Below are 14625 nucleotides of genomic sequence, written 5' to 3'. Positions count from 1 at the left end.
ACTACATAAAGCACCATCATTTGTGCTTGCATTTGAAAGATACAGGTAAATCAATAAACATCTCAGTCAGAAAATTTACCACAGTAAAATAAATTTTACGTAGCAGCTGCTTTTTGAATCATGGTTTCCATATTATTATAGGTTCATAGGTTCATAGGTTGGTACTGGGCTATCTGCCTGAAGGCATATATTAGCCCAGCCACGTTGTGCGGTATTCACCGCCCCTTTAGTAGTTCCCTAGACCCTTGTACTAGCAGCTAGTACCCTTGGCCCCTATCTAGTAGTGCTGTTGGTGTGATCCCCGGTGTGAACTTTCTGTTATCCATCCACTCATCAAGGTTCCTCTTGAAGAGTGATAGTGAGGTGCTCTGTCTTATGTAGATTGGGACCCTGTTCCATAGTAAGGGAAGTCTCTACGAAAAGAATCTATCCCTCCAGCATGTTCTATTCATTGTTGTGTTGAAGTTTATATCCCTAGAGCGTGTAGCTTGAGTAGATTTGGTTTTGCTAAGATGGAGCATGTTCAACAATTCTGGGTTGAACATGGCTCTGTACGTTAGAGAGAGATCCCCTCTGAGAAAGCGGTATGCAACAGAGAACAGTCTTAGCTTTTTCAATCGTGCTGCATAGGGCAACTGTTTGAGGCCAGTAATCCTCTTATTATTAATAGATACTAATATTAGGCTTCATCAGTCTGCCATGTCACAAAACAAAACAAAAAACCAAAAAAAATCTAATACAGATTTAAATGCAAAGCTTTATTGATATTATACAACATGGGATATAGTACTGATGTTACAGAAGAAATTCGTATTGTATGAATTTCATCCTTGATTCATGGCAGGGCGTTTTTACTCTTCAGCTGGTGCTTTCTGAAACAAAGAAAACATTTATAAAATGTACATTTTAAGCATAATTACTGTTCTAATTTAGTTATCATTAACCAAATCAGAGCACTTAACTCAGCAGTGACTATTATATGTACTACAGTATCACTACATGCAGAGCATAGCACTTCCTTCATAGTTTAATCACAGGAACTATAAAGCTACTTCCTATCATCACTCTGTTACAACAGTTGTATTCAGAAGATCATTAGTAATTAATTGAAAATAAATTACTATTATACACATTGGTTCAAAAGGCACATTAATAAAAGGGCATGTTATGATAAAAAATATATTCCATGTTACAAAATAACTGCAATGCTACAAATCCTGTTTTAGCACTATTGAGCATAATTCTTATACCATAACAAAACAGAAATATAGTAACAAGACAAAAATAATAATGACAGATGTTTATGCCTATTCTGTGTGCTGCACTCTTCATCAAACATGACAGCATAGGATCAGAGTACAGTATTTGTTTTTGTTAAGTGTCTGTCAGTTGTTTAACAATATCCCTCTTCTCTCTAGTCCATTTTCCATGACTGCACCCAAGAAGTGAAAAAACTTGGTAAAGTCAAGGTAACTACATCCCAGGTGACCCAAGTTCAAATAGCAGCTCAGACACATCTTGGTGCTGGCTTTAGGGAAAGGAGAAATGACTTGGCTATGCTAGCTCACATCTCTTCAGGAGAAGGGCATAAGGCAAATACTTGGGGTACTCATTCCCATTATATAATCCCCAGTGGAGACAAAGGATCCCGCAGGGGTGCCAGCTTCAAGGATGGCATGCCTGGTGAAGTAAGTGGCATGCCCCATTGATGCCCATTGAATGTCAAACCCTGCTGTGTACAACACACCATGCACAGTGAGTTTGGGCCATAACAGCAACCCCACCGCCTTACCTTAGATGACTAAAGGTTCCACTTTGCATTGCTTATTTCTTGCCCTGGGGGGAATGAATGGACTGCACTAAGTAGGGGGAGGGAGGGGATCTTTGTGGTGACAAAGGCACAAAGCAAAAAAGTTAACAAAAAAAAATACTTGAACAAAACAATTACTGATAAAATGGGACTGACAGCTTTCATTTCTATGAAAACATGAAAACTGACACAATCAAGCCATCAGCCAATCAGTTTAATTCATAACCGGCTCCATCCTACAACAAGTCAAAAGTAGCACTCAGACATATCCTGTCAAGCAAATGGATTCTTTCTCTTTCAATAATGAACTGGAAATGTTCCTTATATTTAAACATTAGTGCAAATTTTATTATGTAGCTAATGTGCAGTGATATAATTAATAAAGTCAATACACTTTTTAACACAAACTTAAACCATGGTTTTCATGTAGGTCTCTGCTCCATTTGAGAGGTGAGGGCTTGAAAAGGGAGACAAGAACTTTTAAGAATGCATGCCTAAAGGTGTATATGGTAAGTCATATTATCATCTCCATGACTGCTTGCTTAGTACGTTCCTATGTTCCTGTGTTCAACAGTGTATCTTTCCCTTCCTGTATTTGTAAGCTGCACTTTTACTCATGTACTACAAAGTATTGTATAAGCCTGCTTGACAGTGTAAATAGAATTTAAAAAGCTTCTCTTTTGAGGTGATTTTTAATACTGTTCTTGTGTGACAGACTCACTCATTATAACTTGAGACTGACCTTAATCCTTATATTATGCTTGATTTTATGCTCAGAAAGCACTAGTAGTGCCAAAAGCCTTACGTTTTTATGATTAACAAGCAGCACCTGTCTGGGGCTAAGTAGTAGGTTATGTTTCTATGCAGCTTATGATGCAGGTTGAGAACAACCCTGTATGGCCAGAGAGCCAATATTCCCACACTATAACATTGATGTCCAACTGTGATTCCAGGAGTAGGGGCACAGGAATTCAGACTGGAATGGGATGATGGACATTAATGGTTAGTGGAGGAACAAAACTTATTCTGACCTGAGAGGTACAGAAAAAACATGCTAGGAGATCTATGCAACATATGCTACTGTGATGTAACCAGGCACCTTAAGAAGGACATATTAACAAGAAGACAACACCGGCCTTATCATTTTTTCCCAAAAACATTAAACCAAAGAAAAGCAAAACTATGAACTTAAATAAAGCACTGATGCCACCTACCAAGCATCACCACCTTCTAGAGTCTGGTGATAAAAAACCTCCATGCAGTATGTTGGCCTAAAGTACAGGATAGTGTTCTATTTTGGTATTGATATTGACTGGTTTAGTAGCTGATGCTTTAAATGTTTTCCTGTATTGAAAAAATGTTTTAATAGATGTTGTCCTTATAGCTAGTTTTCCTGTATTCATATGATAACTATAGTCTTTGCATTACCAGTTATAGCTAGCATTGTTCAATTTAAAGGACTTCCCATGAAGAATGCTACTATTTTGGGCAATTTATATGAAGAAGGCCTTACAGCAACAGGTAGGATGCTCTGCAAGTGAAAATGTATTACCTTTACTGACAGGCCCTAAGGAGTCAGCCCTGGGCGGGTATATGAAATTAGGCGGGGGGGTCTACAAGCACAAAGAATTAAAATTGGAAGCTGTTAACGTGTTATATTCGGTGCACATTTGTTTGATTCCCTCAGTTTACTGTTGCATGTTGTATGGTTCATTGCAAACCTCTTTATCTGCCAGAAGTTTCCTTAGCATTCCTGAAAACAGGTACTTTTGTCCAATGAGGGCTTGCCCATTAAAAATGAAAGTAAACATTTTATAAAGTAAATTGTAATGATTATCTTCTACTTCCCCTTTTAGGATTTAAATGTAATTGATTATCTGTTCTAAGAGATGCTGGGGGGGGGGGAGAAAGAGAAACAATATTGATATGGAGGTTGTGGGGCTGCAACCCCTTGAACAAATCAGTGGATATCTTCTTTCAAGTACTTTAATATCAGTAAATAGTAATTCAATATATTTCCTTTGCATGGATTGTAACAACAAAGTGTTCACTATAAAAATGGAAATTTCTGTATTCAGTATAATTAATTCCCTAAAGTAGAAGCATGTCAATCTATGCCCAGGCGAGAATTTCTTGACAACTTAAAATAAAGCTCTTGTGATCATGTTCACAGATTCGTGGATTATTACTAGGCTAACTGCCCTTGTGAGCATTTTAAGCCTAGCTAATTACCCCATGTGAGAATCAATCCTTGCACATTGTGTCTGTAAGGTAAACACCTTAACAAAGATGCTATCACCCCAGATGAGATTTGAACCCACAATCTCCGGTTTAGGATGTCAGTGCTTTGCCCATTAGACCACTAAGGCCCTAAAAAGTGAAAATCAGACTCTGAACTTTCTGTTTCTGAGGTAAGCACCTTAACCATTATATTAACATCCAACTCAAGATTATGTAACCCGAGATGAGACCTGAAACCACAGTGCTTGGCTTAGGAAACTAATGCCTTATCCATTAGGCCACAGAGGCCTTACAAAATGAATCTGCCTTCTAGGCCTTCTTACATGGAATCCTGGTGCAGAATCTTATCAATTGGGTCAGAGGTAAATACCAGGCAATCAATTTGCAGATTATTACACTCCCAGCCAATAGTCAGACAGTGACCAAAGGGGAGAATCAAACTCTGTACTTTGTGAATGTAAAGTAAACACCTTAATTATTATGCCAACCCCTGTGATATATATTATAATCTATGACTAGAGGTAAAATGCCATTGTATTTGTAATAAGGTTCATATAATCATGTCTCATATTGCAATCTATGTCAACATGAAAAATGCAACACTCCTTATGAAAGAACTCACTTGTGAAGTGAAAACATGGAAAAACAAACAATGCCTACCTTGATTACAATGTCCCGGCTTTTAGCCCTAAGTTTATTGACTTGGGATTCAGCAATGTCAGCTCTTTCTTCAGCTTCCTCAAGCTCATGTTGAACTTTCCTGTATCTGGATAGGTTGGAATTGGCTTGCTCTTCCTACATAAAACAGCAAAATCCATTACATCATTGCTAAAACAGCAGCATTAAAAGTAATGACTAATACATATCTTTACCATTTTAGAATATGCATGTACAGAACAGTTTACAGTCTTTGCAAAAGAATATGGAACCAGCAATGCATAGTACTGACCCCTAGTATGTGTACCATGTCAGCAATTTAAGAAGTTATTTAAAATTTTGGAAAACCAGCAACAAAACTATATTTCATTGGTCAAAGCAGATCATGTGACAATGGAACAACTATGCTGCATGCCTAGTTACCAAGGTTTTAAACTATATTACCAATTTACTAAATCTTATTGCTTAAATCTGATATTTCATTGCAAAAATGATGGAGTTATGATACAAAATATCAGTTTAAGCTATAAAACTAAAGTAATCATAAATAAAAAGTAAACATATAATTTACCCTATTATTAAACTATCCTTACAGAGAAAGCAAATTATAAAGATTAAGTAATTTAGAGGTTTTATCAGAATTGTTTACCAGCTAACATTGTAAAATTCGTCCTTTAAAGTAACATCAGTTGTTCACCCCAGCTGTTTTCATTCACTTGCCTACTCTTTGGGGAATTGCTCTTTCATTTTCCTTCTCTTTTTCTCTTTCACTCACTCACTCACTCACTCACTCACTCACTCACTCACTCACTCACTCACTCACTCACTCACTCACTCACTCACTCACCCACTCACCCACTCACCCACCCACTCACTCACTCACTCTTATGAATATTAGATAATAGTGGACTTCATGCTTACACAATAACTTAATATGGAAACATTCTGTCACTGGAAACTAACACAATTTTGGATTCTGTAACTTTAAAATGGAGAACAGCAGAAAAAAAAATAAAACAGCAATAAGAAATTAAGCATAAGACAGGAAAGCATACATCTGCATCTTTGCAAACGATTCTGTTTTATATAAATTCTGTTACAGTCCACGAGCAGCTGAACCCCAATTCAAACCCAAAGCACAAATCACACACACACACACACACACACACACACACACACACACACACACACACACACACACACACACACACACACACACACACACACACACACACACACATATTCATTCTCTTTCACTTTATATCACTCTCTATCCCTTATTCAAGTTCTCTTTCTCTCTCTCGTTTGTCAAGGATGATACACCCTGTAAATTACCATTGCTATTTTTATCTATTTATCAGGCAAACGTCCTTTATTATCCTAATTATATAAGCTTGCATTTGTTTAATAGTTTAAAGGTTTGTGAGTGTTCTGCTGCTGGAGCCGCCCACTCATTATGGATACAGAATGCGACTTACTACAATTTCAGGAACTTAATTCAATCAGGGTCTATCCTTTTGTCACATATTATCTTTCAGCACAGCCTGTATCCTACTTTTTATTTTATTGTTTTTTATTTATCTATTTATTTGCTTTCACTCATGATAAAGTCTTAGTTCACATGTTTTCTTAACAAGAATATCTGAAAAGAAGCCATTATTAGAGGCATTATTTTAAAACTGTAAACGTTTGTCATTAAGTCCAAAAGATGGGATTAACATTGTTAAGGAGAAGTACCCCTCTTGCTGGTAGCTTTTGCAATTTAAATGTGCTTACATTTTATGTTCTAGTATTTGTCATATTAGTGAAGTACTTTAAGTGAATATAATGTCAGTAGGATTTCAAAGTATGCAGTTTTTCACAGTCTAAGAGAGAAACAGTAGATACTCTACATGCATAAATGCATTATAGTGTGAAAAGCGTGACCATGGCTACCCTTGTATGTTAGCAGGTATTCCTGCATATATGAACAACATGCTATATCCTGTTCACTGTTTAACTAGTGCATGATGTGCTGTATTCACAAAAATATCCATTGCCTAAACCTTGGACCTGGTGAACCAGCTGCAGCAATTACTTGATCAAACCTTCTGCATTTTGTGAACCCTCTGAAAATCATTTCCTGTGCATCCTTCTCAGCAAAAATCTTGATTTTTCTGATTTCATTTTATATTTTGCTTACAGTGGATGCCTAAGGAAAGTTAATGCAACTGAAAATAATAATTCATGATACTTACTGCTTCCTCAGACTGCCTCTTGTAGGCCTTGACTTTGAGCTGTAATTTGTCTACCAGATCCTGTAATCTCAGATTGTTCTTCTTATCTTCCTCAGTCTATATGTGGAGCACAGAATGTATAGTTAGGGGACATGTATCTTATAATGTCTGTACTATTGTATAAATATTAAAGTGTGGTTATTCTGAGAAGGGTTTCATACCTGGTATGTGAGTTCCTTGACTCTTCTCTCATACTTGCGGACCCCCTTTATTGCTTCAGCACCTCGTTTCTGCTCTGCCTCAAGTTCATTTTCAAGTTCACGTACCTTTAAAGGGAAAAGAAGTTGAAACCTAAAAGCTGATCAACTGCATTAATTCTGTGATAATAACCATTGAGAATGTATTTCCTTAGAGGGAATCCCATCTGTTGGTATATATATAATGGAGGCTCTACAGTGGGTTCCAATTCATGTACATATGACAGATGACTTTTTTAACATTTTTTATTAATTTTCTTTATTCTACATTTGTTAACCGGGATAGTCCAGTTGGATGCATGTCCATTTTCAGCGGAGGCCTGGGGAGAAAAGCTCCAAGGGTAAGCAGATACAGCATTACATAATACCAGCATTACATATTACAAACAGACTATTTACAGTGATTACATAAATAAGCAAGTTAAACAAGTTCCACAGGTTAGAGTTAATCCCGAGCATAAATCAGGATTAAATTAAATTACACAGTAAGCTGGTTAACAGATTTTTACACATTCTAGAGAGTTAGCCAGGCTTGATACATTGACATAGCCAGTTAAGTGCCAAATGTTGTTTGTGTTTAGTTTTAAATTGACCTAAGGTAGAAAGTAAGGTAATATCAGCTGGAAGAGAGTTCCAGGGTCTACTTACAGAGTTTGCAAAGAGAGAGTCACTGGCTGTGTTATTAATTTTGCTAGACTGAATTAGTAGTTGCATAGCAGGTACATTCCCACAGCTGAGAGGTCATAAAAGGTGAACCTTTATATTTCAAATTACTAAAGTTACTAAAACTTTTCAGACAGCTTCCTCAGACCTGACAGTAAGTGGGTCATACAAAAGTTAAAAGGACTGAGGGTTGAATCTGTTTTTGCTTTGCAAATCCAGACATCAAAATGGCATAGTCTGGCACATGTGCAACACTAGAATTTTTAAGAAACATACTTTGCTTGGCTGTTGTTTTGTACCACCTGCATACAAAAGCTTGTAATGGGAAATGCAGTGATAAATGTTTACTAAAATTAAATGTGTTGCCTTATTTATTATTCCCACATATATAAACATATAGGTATAGATATATAGATATACCTATAGGTATATACATACATAAATATATATATATATATATATATATATATATATATATAAAGAGAGAGTGGGGGAGTGCACATACACTTCAGTATGTCATACTCATGGTATTGTGAAATAGTTCTTGGACAGAAAATCAGCTTTGCGGTATAAATGTCCTCATTAATAATGATGTGCAAGAATCATGCAAGTTGTAACTTATGTCTAGTTACAGAGTGATGATTCTCTATCTTCACAACTCCCAGTTTACAAGCTGTTGAAATTTCTGTATCTGTCCAAATTAAGCCATGTAGCACATTACTCATATGTGCAGCCTTAACACTGTCACTACCCCTAACCCTATTCCTGCTCCTTAACTGCTGAAACATTTTTTTCTCTTATAGTACCATCAGACAAGACACTCAGACTTTCCCATGAAAGCAGACACATGACATTAAAACCATTCCTTTACCTAACCCTAACTTTAATCCTAAACTGCAACTACTCAGTCATACAGTTCTAACCTAAGAGAAAACAACTTGCATCTGTCAAGAAAATGAAAGCTCTTAAAAAGAACATTCAAGAAAAACACTACAGGTCACCTTGTCTGAAAAGCTAGACATCAAACACTAACTGTTGAGAAAGTAAACTGCTGCTTCGATATCTATATATATATATATATATATATATATATGTATGTATATATACACACACACACACACACACACACACACACACACACACACACACACACACACACACACACACATATGTACAGTATATATATTATGTAACATGTATATCTGCCTCTAGCAAATTAGCATAGCTACCACCAAGGTGTTCTTTAAATGCAATAATGTGTTAAACGTCTCCCACCTGTCTGACTTGTCATTGCCATCAGTAGCACAGCTAGGGAAACGCAAAGGGAGGAACTGCCCCAGGTGTAAAGTGTTATGTGGCATGATCAGCTATTGGATCCCGATCGCTCTTTAGTGCATACATTTGTAGCATGCAGTTTGCTATAGTTTTAAAGAAAAAAAAATTACAATTTGTTTTGTTAACGTAAGACCTAATGCTTTACTGTGCAGTGTTTAAACTGTGGCAACTGCTTGCTACATTTGTAACATGCTGTTTGCTCTTGTTTAAAATATTTTTTTTTACTTAAAACCTGAGTGCTGTAGGACTCCATGTGTGGTACAGAGTGTAGAAACTGCTTGCAACAAAGGAAACAGTTTGCTACAGTTTGAAAGAAAAAAAGGATTTTTTAAATTAAAATTTGAGTGTTGTGGCACTGAGTGCATTGTTTTAACTTTAAAATCTCCTATAGTTTAAAAGTAAAAAAGTTTTTTTTACTTTTTTAACTAAAATCTGAGAAGAATGGTTAGGAGTGGGGTGGAAAAATGGGACCTGATTGGCTTCTGAATTTCAGGAGCCCCAGTTACCCGATCACAGACTTTTCTTTTAAATGGCTCTGAGAAGCACTGGAGGTAAGACACAGGCAAAGGCCATGGTTGGCTGGGTAGCTCCTACATTTCAGGAGTACCAGCCACACCAAATCACCCACTACATATATATATATATATATATATATATATATATATATATATATATATATATTTTTTTTTTCTTTTTGCTCCTTAATTGTTGAGTAGTGCAATATTAAGAAATAGCTGCAGGCATTGGATGAGCCAGCTACACCTCTGATTGCCACGATCAACAGATTTGTTTTGCCTAAAAACACTCAAACCCTATACATAGCAACTGTTCATTGTTCTAACTGTCATTGCTTCTCATGACCTTATCACAAACTGGTTAACTGTCAGATCATGCAGAAATAATCAGAATTCTTCCATTTGTTCTGCCAGATGGCTAGACTGCATTTCTACATCAATGTATAAAAAGATTTCAATGTGATTATTCTTGACCTGGATGCAGACGAGCTGGTTGAGATGGAGAGTAAGCAAATCATAACATAGTCATAGATCAACACAGCAAAACTTTTCAGGAAGGTCTCTGATTTTTGATTTTGAACTTTCATCTTCCCCTTATAATATGTATATCTGTGTGACAAAGAACTTATTATTTATTTATTTATTTATATCATTTATTTTACATTTGTTTACTGGATGGGTCTGACTGGGCATGAATCCCATTTTCAGTGGAGGCCCAGGGAGGAAAGCTTCACAAAGATTTGTACAGTAATAACAATACACAAGTTAACAGAGTACAGCACAGAGTCAACTTAGTTAATAAAGTACAGCAACAATTTAATATTCTATAAGGAACACACTATGTTACAATAAAACAATACAGTTGTAATGAACACTTTGATTTGTCATATGGTTGCATTCATCAGTGGCTAGTACTGTGAACACATATTGTTTAAGTAAGAGCATAGAAAGGATTTGTTGTAAACTTTCATAGAAGATTAACATATATTATGATCCATCAAGTTAGTCTACCCAGGGTCAGAATAACTGCATATCCAAGATGTATTTAAATGAGACCAGGGGAGTTTTTTTAAGTTATTTCTTTAGTCTACATGGTGTGTGGCATGCTTATGCTGTATTTATACTAATTTCCAGGTTTGTTTAGCATTCAGTCAAACAGATTGCATATATATATATATATATATATATATATATATATATATATATATATATATATATATATATATATATATAGCAACCATTTGAATTGTCAAGACCTACTAGCGTGAGTCCTGAAACACAGAGTCTGAATGGTCAAAAAATGGACTTATATATACTGTCTGAGATGGCCATTTTTTGGAATATTCCCTTTTCTGCTAGGTATGGTGATCTCAGAGCTGGTATGTATAAGTTTGGGTGTGCAGGGGGTTTGACCCTCAAATCAGCAGGTGCAAGCAGGCTTAATCCGTGCAAAAAAGTTTGAAGAGTAATCTCCAAGATTCACTCTTCTCCCTATATATATATATATATATATATATATATATATATATATATATATACACACACACACACACTGTCTGAATTTTCTCCTGTCCATGCTTGCTGATTATAATGATACCACTATGGCCACTGACACTCACATATGCTCATGTGCTCTTTATAAGATAAGAACATAACCACAGCAAGAACATCATCCAGGCAGCCTTTATTGTGGCTTTAACATAAGTCCTACTGCTCTCTGAACATGTCCACAAGTTCCTTAAGGTTGACTGTGCAATGTTATGGTACAGGGACTTGACAGCCACCTCTCTGAGTAACTTTACCAGATACCTCCATCCAACTACATACCCCAGGTTACATGTCTTCAGTCTTGCCCTGTAAAATATATGAGCACACCATACCTCATCAATTTTTTTCCTGCCCCAGCTAGCTCACTCAGCAGCCAGGTCACTGACTGAACTAGGATTTTCTGGGATGCAGTATCCACATTGCTGACTGAACTAGGATTTTCTGGGATGCAGTCACTGCTTTGTCTATTTATGCCACAGATCTGGATGTCTCAGATATATATTGTTATCCTCCTACTCTGGTCAATTCTTTATTTTTATGAACTGTTTACTGACAGCAACATATTTGTCATTTTCGTTTAAAATGGTCTGTTCTGAGATGCTGGATTAATATTGTATACCACTAAACCTCTTAGCAGAAGAAATCAAAACTAAGCCAAAAATAATGGTGGGACAAAGGCCCTAAGGCAGGAACAAGTTTTAAATATTTATCTTATAAGCTTAAAGTGCTAGAGTAAACGGTGTTGACATTTTCTGAAGCATAACTGGAAATGTCCTACAATAACATTGCAAGATTTGTAACAGGCAATCCGTTTAGAACCCATCACTGCCTTAATTTAAAGCAACTAGGATGGCTCGAACTTCAAAATCTAATTAAATTCCATCAACTAACTATAGCCCACAACACTCTTTACAAACCTTCCAAAACACCTATTCTGTCCACACTTATCACTCCCTATAAAAACTTGGAATCCTTAAGGTCTTCTCAGAAACTTCTAATACATACTACTAAAACAAACAACAAGGCTGGTGACTCTCTTTTTTTCTAATATAGTAGGAAAAGCCTGGAATCTCCTCCCAAATGAACTCTCCACACTTCCCTCACTATCCTGTTTCAAAAAAAATTGAAATAGTTCCTCAAAACTCACTGGTTATGCCCATGCTCCAAACCTGACTAGTCTATATGTGTCTCCAAATACTTTTCTCTTCCTGCCATGACTACTCACACACATCAACACCTCCTTATTAAACTAATTTTACTAAACTATCTCTAGCATACCTTGATTGTATTAGCATTCCTTTGTCATGCCGGTATTCTTCACTCTACATATTACTGTGATAACCTGAAATAGGTACTGTAAATAGTTTGTATTTGTTTCATGTGTCATTAGTTGTGATTGTATTAATTTCATTGTCCTATCTAGGAGCTTATCTCCCCGGGCCTCTACTGAAAATGGACATGTATCCAGTGAGACTAGCCCGGTAAACAAATGTAAACTAAATAAAATAAATAAATAAATAATTAATCTGAAACTCAAATGCCATTCATTATTTAGTGACTTCAATCCTCAGTGATTTGCCACAAAACCACAATTTTATGAGGAACAGACCAACATATGAGGCAAAAATCTGAATACTCTATGAAAATCTAAACAGTTGAGAGCTATGAATATCGTTGTTCTGTACATATATGAACAGGGATAATTTTCTGGTAGGCTTTCTGCAATCAGTATCAATAAAAAAAGATTTACAGGCATCTGAAAATTTGCTGTATTGTTCACTCAGACTACACCACTGCTCATTTCTAGCTACACCTTTGTAACTTGCCTTAGGAGTGTTAGTAACATAAATTAATTAGGACCTGAAAATATTAAGGACTCAAACATTATGAGCAGAACTGTTTAATCTCATAGTTTCTAAGTACTGGACCAGGAATCAAAAATGTTTCACACACAGGGAAATATGAGGACAAGCAGTGCTCCTAATCTTTTAGTCAGAGGAGTTAAAATGTTGCTTGCAGGGGTATATTGGTTGTAATAACCCTCCCAAATTATTTAACAGCTCTGTATTAGAATTAATTGGTCACTTCTATTACTATTCAGTAGCAGACTTAAACAGACATGCTAAAGGATAATGCTGTTCAAGCTGCAAATTCCTTTACTAATGTATTTTATGAGCATCTATAAGAATGCATGGATCATGCTATCCCAAGAAAAGCCAAGACTCACTCCTCCAAGAAAAGGAAACCAGTCTGGTGGACCCCTGCCATAAACAAGCTATAGAATAGAAGGAGGAAACTATTACAGAAAAGAGTAAAATCCCAAGAAGAGAAGACATCCCTGATCAGTGTCAGCAAGAAACTACAATCCCTTATAAAATCGTCTAAGGCGAGCTTTGAAAGAAAACTTGCCAAGGACTCCAAAGATAACCACAAGGCATTCTTCAGCTATGTCAAGAATCTAAGTGGCAATGCTCATATCTGCTCAGAGTTAGTGCAGAATGGTACAAAATACACTGAACCAACTGATATTGCCAACATCCTGGCAGATAGGGTCAGTGCAAACTTCACCCCCTCTCACCCCCAAAAGGGCCCATAACCATACCAGAAGAATGTAGAACCCCTGAAATCACAGACACTTAGGTTAAAATAGACCTCTCCAAAGCCAAAAACACAGCATCAATGGGACCGGACGATGTCCCAGGCTGTGTCCTTCATGAGCTCAAAGATGAACTAACCCCTCACCTAAACACACTGTTAAAATTCATCCTCTCCACAGGCTACGTACCCATAGAGTGGTACACAGCAACAGTTATTCTGCTCCACAAAGGTGGAGCTACAACAGACCCTGGGAACTATCGCTCTATAAGCCTGACTAGCTTGGCCTGCAAGGCTATGGAATGCATCATCATGGAACTCATTAACAGAGACACTGGGTACCTCCAAACACTGGACCCTGCCCAGTTCGGCTTTGTTAAGGGCAGATCATGCCTCCTAAACCTGGTGGACTTCTTTGAAAAGTTATCAAGGCTATAGAGATGAGGGAAAGGTGGTACACACAGCCTACCTAGACCTTGCAAAGGCCTTCGACACCATTCCCCATTCTGGTATTCTAGACAAGCTCACCAGCCTGGACATAAACCCCTATATCACAAGATGGGTTGCCAATTGGCTCACGGACAGAACCCACATGGTGAGAATTGCGAGAGCTAGGTCTGACTCTAAACTGGTTACAAGTGGCATTCCTTAGGGTTCAGTCCTAGGACCCCTCCTGTTCAGCATATACTTTTCAGAGGTACAGACAAGCACAGAAGGACTATGGCTGACCAAGTTCACAGACAACTGCAAACTAGGGGCTATAATTGACTCACCAACTGACACAGACA

The 14625-nt window shown here is 36.9% G+C and overlaps 1 protein-coding gene across 1 annotated transcript in view; it reads right to left on the bottom strand.

The window, feature by feature from the left end:
- Positions 1-739: 739 nt before the first annotated feature.
- Positions 740-14625, bottom strand: part of LOC122789098 (myosin-4-like) — a 235286-nt gene continuing 221400 nt past the window's right edge. Inside the window, exons 38-41 of the mRNA XM_044056298.1 lie at positions 7146-7250; positions 6946-7041; positions 4712-4846; positions 740-872 (exon numbers count right to left, since the gene is read on the bottom strand). Coding sequence (XP_043912233.1) covers positions 852-872; positions 4712-4846; positions 6946-7041; positions 7146-7250 — 357 coding nt within the window. The 3' untranslated portion in view covers positions 740-851. The remainder of the gene's footprint in view (positions 873-4711; positions 4847-6945; positions 7042-7145; positions 7251-14625) is intronic.

The sequence above is a fragment of the Protopterus annectens genome, chromosome 14.part0 (assembly GCF_019279795.1).
Source record: "Protopterus annectens isolate FY-2018-M chromosome 14.part0, PAN1.0, whole genome shotgun sequence".
Taxonomy (NCBI): Eukaryota; Metazoa; Chordata; order Ceratodontiformes; family Protopteridae; genus Protopterus; species Protopterus annectens.
Note: the sequence above shows the minus strand (reverse complement) of the source record. Positions and strands in the feature narration are given on the sequence as shown.